Here is an 18,171-nt window from a genome sequence, read left to right as displayed (position 1 = left end):
TAATATAATGTATTAATATTGGACACCTATTTTTTGCGCATTGCGCATAAAAAAATACTAGTATATATATATATATATATATATATATATATATATATATATATATATATATATATATATATATATATATATATATAGGAAATGAGATGAGTAATGACTTCTATAATTATTAAAAATTTTGAATCTAATAGTGAGGTAACACAAGCATTCAAACAAACATGATACTTAGTATCATATCAAATAGTAATATACAAAAATCCACAACCAAACGCGAAATGAGATTTTGTTTATGAATTGAATTACAAACCAACCGTAATACAATTCATAATTTGCAAATCAAGTTGAGAACTTGAATGGATGATAAAAGAATCCTATCAGTGTGAATCAGTGGTAAGTAAACAGAGTAATCAAGTCATTCAAAATTTTAATCATGTACACAAAATGGGTGTAATTGCGAAGGCAATAGAAATTTCAACTTTAGCATACACCACTCACTATCTTCCATTTACATAATTACATCATATGTTAAAACTTTTACAGAAATTCAAGTGTCTTTCTTGTCTCATGACGCAACAATGAATAATGAACTCTTGAGAAAAAAAAAATCAAAAAAGAAAACAATCATATTGTACAAGATAATCACTGTAAGAATAGAAGCTGTAGTATTTCCTAAGACTTGATATACCCAGGCAACTATTTTGTGATGTGTAAAGGAGAATGAAGTGGCGGCAAAGGACCATTCTGCTTTTACACCAGACTTCTGCATAACAGGAAGAAAGTGATTATTACTAGGAAACCAAATTCACATTGCATCAAAAGGTTGGATAAACTAAGTAAAACAGAATTTGATAAAGAATTAGAGAAATAAAAATTTCAAAATTACGTAATTATGAATCAAACACAATAGTAAAACATACAGTATTTGATATTGACAGAAGGAAGAAGGGGGGATACAACAATAAAAGCGCAATCAATCAATAAAGCTTCACTAGAAAGTTTGCTGCTATTAGAAATACAACATTCCCAGTTACAACTATTTAAGTACTTGACAGGAATATAATTTGTCAAGATGCATGTAAATCAGGACACCATACCTAACAACGAATCTTCAATCTTATCACTACAAATGTATCCGGGCCCACACACACCTGTACCATATTTCACTGGTTTACACAGATGGATTCATCTAATATGTGGTTTGAATACTAGTGGCAAAGGTGGTCCACGAATCCAAGGTCTGTAAGAGGTATTAGCTGTTAAGAAAGTTGCATTTTTACATGTTGGATGCAACTTACTGTATGAATAAAATAATACCTAACCCACACACAATGCACCAGGAAGTGAATTTTTTTTTTCCCAGGTACGAGTAAAAATGGAGAAGAATACTAGGTTCAAGCAATAAAAGCACTTCAATCTCGGTAAAACCTTGCATAAGATTTCTCAGAAAGAAACTTTGCACTAAACGAAAACTCAATAGAACACTGTCTTGACTTAGCATGAAAAGGCAGTGCTTGACAACATTATATGACAATCAATTACCAAAAAAGAAAATATCATTATTGGACAATTAATTGCAGACATCGGGATTCTCTTTTCCTAATGGCTAATAGGATAAAGTAACAATAACTGTGAATGCATGGAACAAAAACAAAGAGAAGATATTAAAGCATGCAAAATAGTATGGGTTCACTGACTTCTGTTATTCTGCTGTCCAGTTTATCAATTCACACTGTGGCACAAGCTGTTTCGCCATTCGTTCCTCAGCCTCAGTATCATTAACTACACCTCGGCATCTTGGGAAGCCACAATAACACGAAAGTTGTTCATCAATGGAAAAGAATCTGCAAATATTTTAAAAGAATTAGAACACAACACTAAACAAGATTACAGGAACAGAAGCAAATGATTTCAAGGAAACCTGTAATCATATGTCAACTCTTCCCATTGTTTGATGTCTCTTTTGGCAAATATGATTATATGTTCATCTCCGTTGGCACTTATAACTCTAGAATAACAATTTGGCTGCACGAAAGGCAAAACTTTTGTCAGTATAAGATATTAGTATTGTATTATTTTGTAACCAAGATGCAAGAAAATGCTGTCAATAGCTACGACAATCGACATCAATGGAGTATTAGTCTCAACTAAAGTTATAGATAAAAAGTAAGATCAAATAATAAATTAATAATTGTCAAATGATGCTTCAGGCAATGCCTAGGTCAAATATAATTCATCCATGTCTTATTTCCAATTTCCAGCAATTTAACATGACTTGTTATTTGCTAACTTAAACATAATTGCCAAGTTCTTGGCAACAACTCAATGAACAAAGAACCAGTCACTAGTTCAAAGGAAGACTCATACCACTTCATTATAATTTTAAAAGTTCATTTCAGTTTTCAAAAGTTGTTTGGCCAAACATTCTTGTTTCCTTCAAGACAATTCTTTCAAAAGGGGTTATTTGCCAAAAACTACAAGGCTAGTTTGTATGTCAAGAAAGTGAAGGAAACAGAAAGGCAAATTAATTTCCTGCATCTCTTTGATAGGAAAGAAAAAGAAATCTGAAAATAAGAAAGTGGAGGGCCCTTGTGCAGTCAAATTTTTTTGTGTAAAATCAGCAAATTTTCTTGTGACCCTATATAGGATATCCTACAGGGAAAAAGTAGGAAATTCAATGCTAAATTCAATAGGTTCTTCAACATTGCACTTAAATGCAAATGAGCATGATAAATACCAAGCAGTGCCAAAAATGAAAAATGTGGAAAAAGAATCATATGTTTTAAGTAAATCATGAAGGTGCTACAGGCCTACAGCAAGAAAATCCTTTCTCAGCAAACATAATTAGACTACACAAGGTAGGAAAGAATAGTATGACCTACAATCTACATCAAAGTAAAACAATTTACTCCCAACTATTATGGAAACCAAACTAATAAGTAACCATGATATTCCTTAAAAATTAATGATCCATGTATTATTTCTACCCAGTTTCCACTTTCCTGCCCATCAACTTGGGAACTTGACAATCATCTTATCTCATGCAAGAGAGGATTTCCACAATGAGGAAATTATAAAGTCAACAGTGAAGCAAATAGCAGATTTACTTACTTCACATGAGTGATTGATCAAATGTGCAATGCCCCCTGCTCTTGTTGCATCTATGACACGTTCATCATCAATCCGAAACATGTAGGTTCCAGCACCCTGCATGTAGGAAATATTAATGAAACTATATAACAATCATTAAATATCCTCTGCACATGTAAGACGCACTTAATATGTCTGCCTTCCCCAACACACTTTTTCAACTATCCTAAAGTTGACGTGTTCATAAGATGATTTCAGCATTACATTTATAATCTGCTTAAAAGTTATGACTTGTAATCCTCTAAACTGTACAGAATGGGCATACTGTTAGTATGGAGAAAAAGGTTAGACCAAAGTAGGAATTATTTCAACATTCATTGTAGACCTTGGTGAAGGAAAATACACTTCCATATACCACTATATATCAATGGATGAACACTAGATGTGGTAATTAATTAATTAATAAAATGCGCACTTAAATATAATAGAGAAAAAAAAAAAGGAGGGATAACAATCAGAATATCAGATAATTCAAATATTAGTATTAGATTAGATAATGAAGCTTAAACATTCACCTTGGACATACAAAACATATAGGAAGATGCAAAGTGCAGTCACAATTCAAGCCAAGGGGGAAAAGCTATAAAACCTCGACAACAATAATATGCAGTTCTTTATGCAATTCTAACCCCTCTCAGAAAGGCAAAGAAAAGAGAAGTCAATCTTAGTTCTTCCCATATTTCAACACAAGGATTCTTTTAGTCCCAAAGAAAACACCAACCCATAACCTTGAAACAGTCTTCTTTACCATAAAAAAATTCAATGTTAGTTTAGGATTCCAAGACAACAACAATGGACAGCTCAAAAATAGAAACATTATGATGACAAAAATTAAATTCAGAATGGTACATCTAGACCCACAATACTTTAATTTATTAAACATTATGTTTATCACACATAAATTTATGATTCATTTATTTAATCTTCATTATATAAATAAAACTGATCCTAAGACTGTTAAATTAGACAAAACACAGTTTGAAATTGTTCATTTATCTGTCATATAATAGGGTTGTTTATGAATTGTTGCATTTCACAAAGTGAAAATATGGGTTGGCAACTCAATCCATCCATCGCCAATGATCAAGTTATATAAGCATTAACCCCAATTTTCAGTTGACCAACTAAGAAATTTTTGGTATGGAGCCTCAATTGAAGAATCCCAGTTCAACCACACTACTTCTGAATCAAGTGCTAGTCAAAGCCTCTAAGGGTTTGGGTCCATTACTCCATTTTGTTTAGGTTTTGCAATATGTTGCAATGTTTACATCTAGAGAATTACAAGTATCGCCCCTTGTTTTAGGTAAGGGAGAAAAACTAGTAAGCCTCTTCAATTCACTTTATCATGTCAAATAATGGTTAAAGTTAACCACAAAGATCAAGAAGACTACTATCAGCAGGTATGATGAGATATACTGGAAAGAAATGAAAATCAAAGTATCCCTAAAAGCGAGTAGATATTATACTTCAAGATTCATTTGCATGATGTATTACATCTCCGGTGATGACAAGATTATAGTAAATTGTAATTTCTTAAGATTTGAAAGAAAAGAAAAAAGAAAACAATCCCATATATATGATAATGAACTTACCACTAGTGAATTGTAAATCAAGTGTTCTCTTCTGTCAGCAATTGGAGGTCTAACAAGTTCTCCACTATATTCAATGACCTATCAAACAACAAAACCAACAAATTCAGGTTTCGTAGAAATGGGAAAAAAGAAAGAAAAGAAAGTCTGAATAGTGTGTTGCAATTCAAATTTAAATACCATGTCTCCCGCTTTATGTTGATGCTTTGCAAATATGCCAAACCCATGTATACCAGATTTCCCTGGAGTCAACAATAGATAAGAAGATATCAGAAAAGAATTGATGAAAAGGATTGTATACATAGTATTTTTTCCAAAAAGAATTAAAAATAATAATAATAATAATAATAATAATAATAATAATAATAATAATAATAATAATTGTAAAAAGCCATTGAAGAGATAAATCATGAATCCAAAAGTAAGGAGGCACAACTAGGCAACAAGTGCAACACCTCTACCACCAGTAATAATAATAATTTAGAGTATTAAAACCATATTTTAAAATGTCAGGCAAGAAGTTCGCATAATCTCTATTTTTACTTTCTAATTCTGAAAACAGAGAGTAATAAAAGGCATCAAATAGGGGTCTTCTGACCAAATTTTATATATTCATTTTACTCATAAATGAATGTGCTTCACCATAACTCGAATAAAAAATTAAAAAATAAAAAGATAAAAAGGATTTAACAAAAAAGAATCCATAAAATGCAATATAATTTAACCAAGTAAAAGGAAACAAGTAGCGTGTAATTTCTGGTATTGAGAATGTAGTGAAACCTTTCACTTACCAAATGCCAGTCTTTTTCTAAAAGTTCCCTTCATGTGTTCATATTTCTCACTCATTGATTGGATATTCTTTGATACATGAAGGTGGGAATTCTTTAACTTTTGAAGGTCAACCGAATATTTGGAACAACCAGTTGCATTCGAAGACACTGTGCTACAGAAAGAATCATGTTGGCTATGGCCACCCACCAAGTATGGCCTGTTTTCTACATATAAACGCTTCAAGGATGCAAGGGCTTCTGGCTCTTTCCGTCCTCTTCTTCCAAAATGATTATAGGGCTCTGTTCAAATAATAACAAACATATAAGCAAAAAATAAAATATAAAAATAAAAGATTAGCCACAGCAACCACCACTCAAAAAATTAAAAGTAAGAGGAAAGAATATGCTCATAGGAGGAAGAAATCTTCCCCCAAAAAATTGAGAATATGCATTTTTATTATCCATCACTAAACAGGACAAGAAGACAGAAGAATAATTAAAGTTTAGAGACACATAAATGGCATGATAAAGGAATATGTATTGATTAACAGACCAGTGCGAGCACAGCCAGAAGGATTTGATGGAGGAATGTAGTCTGAATATTCACACACTTTTTGAGCAACACATTCATCCGCAGCAGGTCGTTCATTAGAAAGAGGTCTGTGCTTCTTGCAGAAGGAAATCAGGCGTATGCATTGGTCCTCTTCATCCTCATCTAAAGGAATCAGATGCAATCTATCCTCATCCTCAAGCTGTAAAGTAATCCCAAGTCTAAGATAAATACCAAAACCAGATGCATGGATGAATAAAAAGACAAGAAATTTATTATCTAAGAGTGCAAAATTTTGCACACTTTATGAAAGAGGAAAAAAATCTCACCTCAACACAAAAGCCAGCAGCACGTGCACAAAGGGGGTGATATGCTACACAACAATTATTATTTGAGCACTGCAAAATTACCTCTAGAAACAGATTAGCTGAATAGAATAAAATGACTAATCAAAATTAACTAAAGAGTTAAAAACACAAAATGATGTTACTTCTGATTACATACTATAATGATTATTTACACAAAGGCTACATTGATTGTTATGGCCAATAAAACAAAAAGAACCAGGCCTTGAAATAAGGCAACTCAAGTACAAATTAGTGTTTGGTCCATAACAAAGAACCTGGCAAATAAATGTCACCCCACCCTCTAACAATTTAAGCATTTAACCAAGGTGGAGCATATGTATAGAAATACTTTGAAATGACTACCTTACAAATCTAGAAAGCATTGCATTACTAGAATAATTCCTTGATTGCATCAAAAGAATTTAGCAAGGTTACAGATTTGTGAACAGTATAAAGTTTTCAGCATAATAAACAAATAAACAATCAATAGTTTACCTGTATACAAGCGCCGTAAGGAACACCACAAATACTACATAAGAGCTTCCAGCGATCCTTTATAGAAGGACAGTAAGTACAATCAGCAGATGCTATAAAGAATTATCAATTTTGTTTAACTAGGGACAAATATAAGAAATCCCAGATGGTTTTCTGTACTTTAAAAGGATCTATAGAAACACCATGTGCCTTTTCTTGTTTAATTTTGAAAGGGTGTAAAACCTAATTAATGACAGAAATAGGATGTGGAAAAGATACCTTATTGACTCTATTCAGTCCATCAATGGGCTCCATTTTCTTAATATCAGATAAGCAAGTTTCTGAAGCAGAATAGATAAACGATCAGATCATAGTACACAGTAATAAGAGAAGAATAGATGAGAGAATATGCAGTGAAAAACCTGGTATCCAAATGGCACAAGCAAGGTGCGCCCATCGGCCATCTGTTGTAGGCTTCATAGCACCTCCTATAGAAATTCAGTTCAGATACAGAAGCAACCAATGCAACACACAAAAGGCTAAGAGAGAGTTATAGAAATTAAAAAATACTAATTACCAATGACAGGACATAGACAACAAGGTGGAGGAAATTCTGGGGCACCCGGCCGACACAAGTTGCATAACCAAAGAACTCCATCTACAGGTTCCAGCTCCCCGTAGCATCTGGCATGCACCTACACAAACATAAGTACACACATGGCAAGGCATCATCAGAATGCAGGCAAATTACACAGTGCAAATTAAGCATCAAAAAGTATCAAATCCTATTCCTGAAATCTAAGAAAACTTTGACCAAAAAAATAATTACAAAATAAATAAAAATAATATTCCAATAGCAAGACAAAAATAAAAAGCAGTTCTGCAAATTGTAACAGATATCTTGGAGTGACAAATAAGTATTGACGATGAACTCCGTCAACTTTCCTTTTTAGTGCTGCACGTTACTTGATCACAGCAGTTGCTACATACACTGATACACTGTATATGCTTTAACAAATACTAACACCTAATTACAGACACAAATATGGCATTTTTAAACACACTACTGCAATATCGAGCTCACAACCATTAGTGGTGCAATTAACTTGTCAACAAGTAGACCTCTAGTAGAATGACTAAAGAGAACAAATGCTAGCAACAATATAACAATAGGAGAGGATAGCAGAATGCTTACCATCATTCTGCATTTATCACACTGCAGAAACAGATTATTCACGTACTCCTACACACAAGATAATCTATGTTAGCACAGGGCAGCAAATTTATAGCACATCCAAGGTAGCACCATAAAGTTTCCACATTAAAGAGGAAAACAAATAGCATATCCATGCAAATCAGTTGTGGAGGCACTAATACAGACAATAGTACAATACATTAGAATTATTCATCACAGAAAGTTGTTAACCAAACATCTTTATACCTCATCCATATGGCAAACATTGCACTTGTCAAGGTCTTTCCACTTAACACGAACAGGCCTATACCCAGCAGGTAACTCTTGGCATTTAGAGGACAATTTTGAATATTTTGAGGCAGCTCTGGAATTTGATAACTCCTGTAAATTGTTGATATGTTAGTTTTCGCAAAAATAAATAAATAAATAGTCTGAAAACTGAAGACCACTACAAGAATAGATTAGCTGCATAGTGTCACAAATAACATATCAATTTCAAAAGTCGATAACAACTATAAATTTGGTATTTAATTTCCACTCTTTTAGTTTTAGTATGAACTCGTGCATTACTGCACTATTTTTGTAAACATAAGAAACGGCTTCACAGTCATGAACATTAAATTGCACAAAAGCTTGTCTCATTCAACCTGCTCAATGATGTAAATGTATATGAGCAATTGAGCATATATCATTCTTCTTTCAGAAAGCAGGCCCACTCAAATCATTCAAACATTTGACAGCTATATTTTCCTTGTCGCCATAATAGCCAAATAATCAAAGGTAATTCACATAATGCTTCAGCAGATGTAACTAGTTCAGCTAAAAGACGCATCTAGATATAAAGATCCAACAATCAACATTTCTTTTCATTTTGCATTACATCTTCCATCCAGTCTCATTAGCAGTATTCCTTTGTCCATCTAACCAGCCACACAAACATAATTGGTATACGTGTCCAAAACCTAGAAATCAGTCATTACCCCATTCCACCAATTCAAGTTTGTATCTATGGAAAAATACCAACTCAAGGACACGACTCTATAAGCAACAAGTCATGAATTGAAATACCGAACTCAATTATCATTCACAAATCAGCTAAATATAAACAATGAATTGAAATCCCAAAGTATTAAATGTTTTCAAAACTGACCAAGACCCACTAATAATTATAACAATATTATTTCTTTAATAGAAATAAGTTAAATAACAGAATTTAAATGACTGTACTGATCACCATACATTGCAAAATATGAAGTTTAATGATACAGTAACATAAGTTGAAGCCTCATTGCAAGGTTCAAAAGCACTGCAAAAAGATTCATGACATGGCAAAGCCGCAAAGGAGATAACCACTGTGATTTTAACTCAATTTTTTTTTTCTGGAAGAAGCCAAAAAGCCTAAATCTGATATGGCACCATTTTCTAGAAGGCAACAGCATTTCGAAAGGGTAAAACTGTAAAGAGAACGGTAGAAATAGTGATGAACCTTTATAAGTTTAAAAATCTCAGGGTGGGAAAAACCAAACATATCTGAACCAGAATCAAGAAATCCTTTGCATGTGCCACCAGAATCATTAGCTTGCAGCTTCCTTATCTTTTTCATAATTTTATTCCAGCAGGCTGATGGTGTAGATCCCTTAAACTGAAACCCAAATGCACAACTACATCAATCTTGGAAATATTAATTTGATGCTAATAAAGAATTCAGATAAAATAGTCCATGTAAGAAGCAAAGGAAATTTGAATGATTGTCATATAAAAATTCTTTTTCATGATACCATATCTGAGATGGTACAAAATCATTCCGGAGACCAGTTTATCATATTTACCTGCTCCCCATTGTCTGAAGTAATTCGAAACAAAGGCCGTGTCCTCAAGTCAGGATCTCTAAGTACCTCCATCTTATATGAAGCACATTTATTAGGATCTGAATTCAGCAAATTACAAGGATTCGACAGTGTTACAAAGTGAATCAAATGTAAAGACCATGTCATGAAAATGATCCAGCAACACCATAGCAGCGTAGCTTTATGGAAACCAAAGAAAATCCACTTTGAATTTACCCATTATTGAAGGAGATTTTCTCATTGCAGTATATCCTTCAGGCCAAATGCATTTTTCATCTTGAAAATTATCAGAGTCATCTACAATTTTTCCTGCACAGTATAAATTAGACATTTGTAATGGACAGATGTAGATATTTCAGATATAATTGAAAAAATTTAAAAGGACTGTTCCAGATTAAATTAAATACACTTTGATGTTCATGCATAAAGACTACATTCAGGTAAATGTCTATATCCTTCAGGTCAAATGGCCTTCTCTGGTTGAAAATCCAACCTTCCTCTATTTTCCTCTGTGGAATATAATTTGAGCATACCAAAAATTTATAAGTTAAGGAATTCTTGTCTTATTACTATATCCTTCAAGTCCAAAAGAATCATCAGGTTGAAATTATCAAATCTCACTCTATTTCCACTATAGGAATATAGGAATATATTTTGGGCATGATAAAATTGACAAATTAAAAAATTCCCAGTTCCAAAAGAATCAAACACAATACTTCAAGATGATAAAAAGAACATTTTTATGTATGTTCTTCTTCATGTAATCTTTCAAAACACAAATTGTTACTTGGTTTATGGCATCCACTCTCCACAAATAATTCTTCATTCTATAATTGGAAGTGAAAGAAAGGATAAGCAGTAATGCAAAGCTAAACAGAAATGGGGCTTGGCTTAGACTGTAAGGACTATGCAAATCAAAACAAACAAAACCAGGGTGAAAAACATCTTATACCCTGCAAATTCAAACATTTGTAATATAATTTGAGTAACAAGGGACTTACCAAGGCTAATTATTTGCAGATCCCCCACTTCAAAGGGGGAACGTCTGAGGTCCTCAAGTCTTCTTTGAAGCCCGTTCTCCATGCTATCTCCATCTGAATCAGCATGGCAATCATCCCCTTCTTTTTCACTATCATAATCATCAGCTTCAACGCCATTCCGCAAGCGCAACATTCTTTTTGGGAGTTTCTGTTCACTAAGATACCTGATTGACATGATGAAAACTGGTATCATTTTCTTGCTCAAGAAACTAATGTATACAAAAATAGTGCCAAGCAACTTCAACCCTAACCATATCCTACTTAGAAAAATTCACCGCAATTCAGAGCATAACATGCATCAGGTAACTAGACATAGTTCAATATTCATAAGCTCCAGAATTCCACATCAAAATAAGATGCATTGCTCAAAATCAAGGAAGAAATTTTTGCAGTTCCTAATAATTGAAGAGTATGTATTAGAAGTCCTAAAGGTAAATAGGTAATTATTTACATTAGGTTAAAAGGCCACGCAAGTATTTCATGGGCATGATGTGCTCAATGCACAATGTGGGTCGTGATCATATGTTTCCACATTGCAATGCCGTAGCTGGACAAAAGATGGCATTCTATTATATCAGGAGAAAATGTCTTCCCACATTCAACAGAGAACATGTAGGCTACTAAGTTTTTAGATAAAAAGAAGAACAAGGATGGATTAGATTTGTCAAAGATTTTCTGTTTGGTTAAATCTAAATGCTAGAATTTTTCAGTGACAGAATAATCCAAGACATCTTTTTAGTATAATAAAGTTATTGGAATCTTTGAGGTAAAAGCAGTTGATTTTTCAGGGATTACCATTTACAAATTTGCAAATAGATTTGTATGTGCTGCATTAGATTTTTATTAATCTACTCCTAGACTTTGTAGGACTTCTGACCTCACTTTGATATCTCTTTAATCAAGTTTCTTTTATCAGCAACCAAAAATAATAAAGACTAACATTCTCTAAATGCAATCATGACATCAATCCCAAAGGAAATCAAGGGGCTATTGTCCCATGCGTTACCAAGTCAATCCCAAAGGTGTACTCATAGTTGTTTTAGAATGACAGACAACTAGACAAGTACATGGGATCAGTGGGATAAACTAGATAATATAAACTTTAGCACAACTAATCTTTAAAATATCAATGTTTAGATATCTATCTCATGACAAAAGTTAATGTTTAAAGGAAAATGAAAAACACAGAAAATGCAGCACCCTCAACAACTTAACAGAAACGAGCAAATTAAGCTTACATTTTTGCTTCCTCCAAACCTCGAACAAAATTTGGTTTTCTGCATTTCAAGTGAAATGAAGAAAGAAGTCCTCTAAGAAAAGAGATAACTTGCTTCACTTTGATCCTGACAACCAATGATAATAAGTTTATATTAGTGCACACGGAAGTTAATTTTACATAAAGACCGATAAGCAAGTTAATCATTACATGTTGAACCACAGATACTAAATAAATTCCTGAAGCAAATACCTAGCAAAGTCATGGCTGCCAAAAAACTGCACAAGAACTGATTTTTCTCCAGAAGTCTTTTTCAGGCCTTTGCGCCCACCTGTTTGAGATTCATCTAAAACAATGGCTGGCCACATAGCATGACCTGCATAAACAAGTGATAGGCATGACATCTCAATAGTACACATGTTTCTTTAGTATAATATTTCTGCCCAAGTGACCTCAAAACTTGATCACATAACTACAATTGAAAGAAACAGGTGTCCAAAAAGTTGATTCATGCATTTATATACTTTCCAAAAACCAGTACTTTCCTTGGATTGCCTGACTGAATTCAAGGAATTCAATACTAGCCTCTATATGTAAATGTGGTTTAATACATAAGGACATTCTCTCAAAACTCATTATCCTTATATAAACTGTATTATCAAAGAACTCACACCACAGCCTAAAGTCCCAGTCTTGCAAAAATCAGGAAAATGGTAAAGAACCAAAAGCTTTTTACTCACTCATCAAAAAGAAAGCAACCAAAAACCCATCACTTGTATCTACAGCTCACTACAGAGTGGATAGGCTTCGTGCATCTAATTTGATCACAAAGCAGCCAAATATTTCGTGAGACCTGTTCACCCATATCTAAAATTTCATCTTTAGCTTTAGATTATTTCAGAATTTTTATAATGCAATTTGCCATGCCATATTTATTTTACTGTTCTAACGTTAGAGCTTTTCTTAATATGTTTATTGAGTAACTAACTACCTAACAAGGAATTCACTATGCCCATATGAAACGAAGAGAGGATTATCATAGATGACAAAAAAACATTCAGTTTTCTACTAGGTAAAGTTCACACTTTATCTTGTATTGATGTGGCTTTCTCATTGCTTTTTCCATATCTGCTTGCTAAATGTATTTATTATTCAGGGCAACGTGGGTGCTAGCCATATGATCGCATATATGAAATGCAATGGTTAAATTTTATTCGTAATAGATCAAGGTTGAAAAAATCGCTAGGCGCCTGGGGACCGCCTAGGGCGCCTAGAGCGATTAATCGGCGCCTAGAGCGCCTAGGCGGGCGCCTAAGTGGCCGACCGCCTAGCGCCTAGGCGCCGATTAGGCCCGATTTTTGCAACACTATAATAGATATTTACCGAGGTTGAAAAATCACTAGGCGCCGATTTATTTTTTTTTAATTTTAATTTTTTAAAAAAAAAAAATAGTTAAATCCCGCCTAGTCCACGGTGACCTACTCGGAGCCTAGGCCGCCGACCGCCTAGAACGGCGATTCCGCCGAATTTCTAGGCGGCCGGCCGCCTAGCGCCTAGGAATCGGCACCTAGGAGCGCTTTTGGCAACATTGATATTTACTAATTTAGGCACATATAAGTGGGCCCATTCATAAAGATAAAATCATGTAGATCTATAACCAATACCAGTAAGTTTAGCCCATATGATATCCCCAGGCTCAAGCTGCTCACAATCATCTAAACTAGCAGCTAAGACGACCATCTCATTAACATCAATTCCATCTGTTTCAGGGCTTTCATCAGTACGACTCAACTTCAAATGCTGAATATCCTCTGCTGAAACAAAAAATTTGACCCTTTCGTTTGACAAAATCAAATGTTCTTCATCCCCATCAGTATACTTAACCTGCATAGAACTAAACTAATTACTAATTCATGGTTTAAAAGCAGCAAATATTAATCTAAGTAACGGATTTAAGAATAAAAAGTGTATGGATAACAGTTGTAAAAGCAATTACATGATGCCGTCCAGTATCAAAATTGTATCCAAGAATGCGACCCTTGTACCAATCAGCATCCAAGGGCCAGTAAACCTGTTCACATGCACAGGCCAATAACTCTCCACAATCTATCATATAATCAGGCATGAGCTTCAACCTAGCCAAGATTTTATAAGGTTCCATACCTTGCATTGTAGTCCTACAAATTTCTTTGGATCGACTCCTTCGAATCTTAGCCTGAAATTCATTAAAAGTTCAAAAATTGTCCACCCACAAAATAATTAAATGATACATACAAGGAAGGGGTGCTCATACCAAACCCATTTTTTGCAACGAATTTGCCCAGATTGAAAATTGATCTCCAAAGCACCATCCTCTTTTTGCTTCCTAACATTGTTTGCCTTTAAACTATAATTAGTCTTACAATTAGTCTTATTGTTATCACTGGTAACATTATTATTACTGCATGTTGTAGTTTTATTCCGGGTTTCCCTTAACCCATTAAGGCCACCGCTAATTGAATTCACATCCACCCCCAATTTCAACAGTTCCAAACTGCTCCCCACTTTTCTCCTTTTCTTTGAATCATAATTCTCATCCTTTGCAACAATCTCATCTTCTGTTCCCTCTTCTACTTCCTTCTTTACCTCCACATTGTCCAGTTTTGCAACAATTGGCTGCAGGGGCGAAGTAAGAGAGTTGAAAAAGGAGGGCTCGGGCTGCTTCCTCTTGCAGCGGCGCGTGTAGAACTGCGTAATAGGGGGCCTCAACATTGTACTATAATTGGTAGGTGCCGCTGGAACGAATTGCTTAGCTGCACAGTTCGGGATGTCAAAAGTTGTGATTTTGCGAGAGGCCTTGACTTTCTTCGATCCGCTGGCCCTGACGCAAGGGGAGGTTGCCGAGTAGACGTCACATAGTGAGACGTACTTCAAAGGCGTCCCTCTCTCCACGTCCACAGATTCCTCCTCCGCTTCCAGCAGCTGCCGCTGTCGCACCCGCCACGGCGACGACGGCCTTGCCTCTTCTTCGTCTCTCCACGCAGTTCGAGTTAAATCACTGGACGGTAATGCCATTGGAATCAAGAAACCATGAAAGAGAAAACAACCGAATGTGATCTCCCGGAAAATTAGGAATTCGGAAAAAAAAAAAACAAAAATTACTGGGAATTTTCTAGGGTTTGGAAGGAAATGGGGTTTGATTTTGGAGGGAGGTTTTAGGGGAAACAATCTGTTTCCCGCCGCGAGAGAGAGAGGAATTTGATCTGAGCAAGCAGCTTTTATTCATGGAGGCTTTTTTATTTTTTTTTCTTTTTCTTTTTCGTACGCAAACAGATTTTATCTCCATCTTATACTTAAATTAGGATTTCAATTAATTTATTGTATGGACAAATTGCATCCGCAGTGCCTTATGTTTGTTTAATTTATATAATAACACACTTACTTTTCCAACATTTCAAATTAGACCCTAATTTCTTTTTTTCTCCGATCATCAACTTTAATGGACGTATAGTGTAAACTACTTAAACTTCCGCTTTTAGTTCTTGTTACCTCCCCAGCGCCCTTCAACAATATATTTATTGTTTCCTTTGTCGTCACCGGCAACTTGTTGAACTAAATATTTAAAATCGCATTTTATATACCTCATAATCCATACTAATTACATAATCATTTTTACGGAGTATATGATTGGTTGAAGATTTACCACAAACAAAAAATCAATCATTATTAACGAATCATTTTTTATGAACTTGAATCATCTAAATAGAGGTGCACTCAAAATTGTACTTGAGTAGGAGCGAAATTAACAACATAAACAATATAATGCATCTTTAATATAATATACTCGAATATTCTTTTAACCATATGTTGTATTTATAATACAAGAAGTTTTGAAAACCCATTTTAATGGGTTGAGAGATAGTGTGTGAGAATTTTTATAATTATTTATAATTTTAATTTAGATATTAGGAAATTAATACTTATCTACCTAAATTTTGTTTTGCTGTAAATGGATCAATTGTTGTATTGTTCTCATTCCATTAGTGTAATAAATAAATATAACAATATATAATAAAGTGAAGAGAGATAACAAGAGATGCATAAACCACCATCCAATTTTTATTATTCATCATTCAATCCAATATATATACCGAACTTACACAATTTCAATCAATTTATTAGTTTTAGAGAGGATGAAGATGTATAATCGTAATGTAAGTCCTCTAGTAATGTCCATATTTATTTATTTACAACATTTCCCCTTTGACATTATTATATCACATATATATATATATATATATATATATATATATATATATATATATATATATATATATGTATATATGTCTCGTTAAAACTCTCACTATAAAAACACAGTAGGAAAAACTAAGTTGATGAAAATAGTACATGATGTATATATATTAATATGTTGCACTAGATGTCTCGTTAAAAATATTTAATTAAAAAATCATATCATCAACAAAAAAAAAAAAAAACAAAAAAAAAATAAAAAATTACAACCATTGGTCTTCAAGACCCCATCTTCATGATTGATTCGAGAAAATGTCACACCCCCTAATACATATAGCAATCTTCAAGGCCTACCTGTTATAATATAATGAACACAATTTTTCAAAAACGAGTGTAGGAAAAGAGCTGGTAAGCAAATCTACTAGATTGTTATTAGAATGAACATGTTTAATAATCACGTGACTCTTCTCTATGGTAAATTTGTGATGGTATATGTTTTGTCAATTTTCTTTAATGTATCTATTTCTCATTTATGCAATACAAGTTTCATTGTCCTCACATAGGCAATGTGGGGTAATCACATGCATGACCAAATTGGAACATCAACATATATAGCTTTATGGGTTATCGCATAAATGACATAAACTTTTGTAGATTGAAAATATCGGGTGATATGTTGAACAATGTTTCATTGCAAAAGAAACACTTAATGTTGCTAGCAAGTTTTTAACACAAATACAATATCAAACCTCATGCGATTATGAAACGTCTGGTCCTAAAGTAGTGTTTCAATGACAATGAAATAATAGGTTTTTAGTCCAAAAATATCTTCATTATTATTATTATCCTATTTGAGTTTAAGCGAGTCATTATCTTATTCAAAAGATTGGACAACCATTTAGTGTGATGAGTAAATGATATTTATCCATATAAAACATGTCTAAGATATCTTTCAAGCTAAGCTAACAAGTATATAGAATTCATTCAGGGGGCGTTTGGTTCACCAAATTTTGGATTACCCCATGTCATAGGATTACCTCCATGAAGGTTATATGAGATTAAAGTAATGTATGATTACATGATGTATTTGGTTAAAGTTGCAGAAATGTAATATTAACTTATTTGGTTGGAGATTATAGTTTATGTTATATTAAACCAATTACATAAATGCCATCATAGAAAGTGAACGGTGTAACAATGATTGACTTCTAAAAATGTTTTAGCAAATTTGCAAGTCTGTTTTGTCCCCATAGTTCATAATTTAATTAAGAGCAAATTACACTTTTGGTCCTATGGCTATAGGGGACGTGTTAATTTTGGTACGCAACTTTTAAAACTAACAATTTAGTCCTTTAACTATGTTTTTTTTAGTAGATTTGGTCCTCACAGCCAAATCACCGGTAAAAACTGGCCAGAAATACGTTTGTCATTTTAAATTATTTAATAATGGGACAAATCAGTCATTTCAGTCCCTTTCTTCTCCATCACCTGCTAGAAGGTTGATTATGAGAATGTTGTAAAATGAGGTCGTAGTACTTGAGGCCGAAGAGTTCAGAACTTCAGATTCAGTCGAAACCGTTACAGCAAGACGAACTCCATAGCAAATTCCGACTACTATGGACCCGACGTACAGTGAGCGCGGCAATGCCATGGCCATCATTATGTACCCAACCGCCATTATAATCTGTGAAGCTGCGTTCCATACCGGCCTGGGTGTTCCAGCTTTAATTTCTTGCAAATTCATTGCACCATCCCAAAATTAATAA

The 18,171-nt window shown here is 33.8% G+C and overlaps 1 protein-coding gene across 1 annotated transcript; it reads right to left on the bottom strand.

Annotated features, from left to right (window-relative positions):
- Window positions 1-448: 448 nt before the first annotated feature.
- Window positions 449-15,484, bottom strand: LOC109167953 (histone-lysine N-methyltransferase ATX2-like). Its single transcript, XM_019317035.1, has 25 exons — window positions 14,469-15,484; window positions 14,339-14,390; window positions 14,172-14,246; window positions 13,840-14,059; window positions 12,428-12,551; window positions 12,198-12,302; window positions 10,921-11,123; window positions 10,136-10,228; window positions 9,902-9,999; window positions 9,559-9,714; window positions 8,319-8,453; window positions 8,073-8,120; window positions 7,455-7,572; window positions 7,300-7,365; window positions 7,157-7,218; window positions 6,899-6,955; window positions 6,386-6,454; window positions 6,060-6,258; window positions 5,528-5,806; window positions 4,917-4,978; window positions 4,740-4,817; window positions 3,109-3,204; window positions 1,919-2,022; window positions 1,695-1,841; window positions 449-760 (listed from the first exon to the last, which is right to left on the bottom strand). Exons 1-24 carry the CDS (start codon window positions 15,227-15,229, stop codon window positions 1,700-1,702), a joined length of 3,402 nt encoding a protein of 1,133 aa, XP_019172580.1. The 5' UTR covers window positions 15,230-15,484; the 3' UTR covers window positions 449-760; window positions 1,695-1,699.
- Between the last annotated feature and the right edge of the window lie 2,687 nt (window positions 15,485-18,171).

This window comes from Ipomoea nil, unplaced genomic scaffold (assembly GCF_001879475.1).
Source record: "Ipomoea nil cultivar Tokyo-kokei standard unplaced genomic scaffold, Asagao_1.1 scaffold3170, whole genome shotgun sequence".
In the NCBI taxonomy this organism is placed as follows: Eukaryota; Viridiplantae; Streptophyta; class Magnoliopsida; order Solanales; family Convolvulaceae; genus Ipomoea; species Ipomoea nil.
This window is presented reverse-complemented; position numbering and strand designations above follow the sequence as displayed.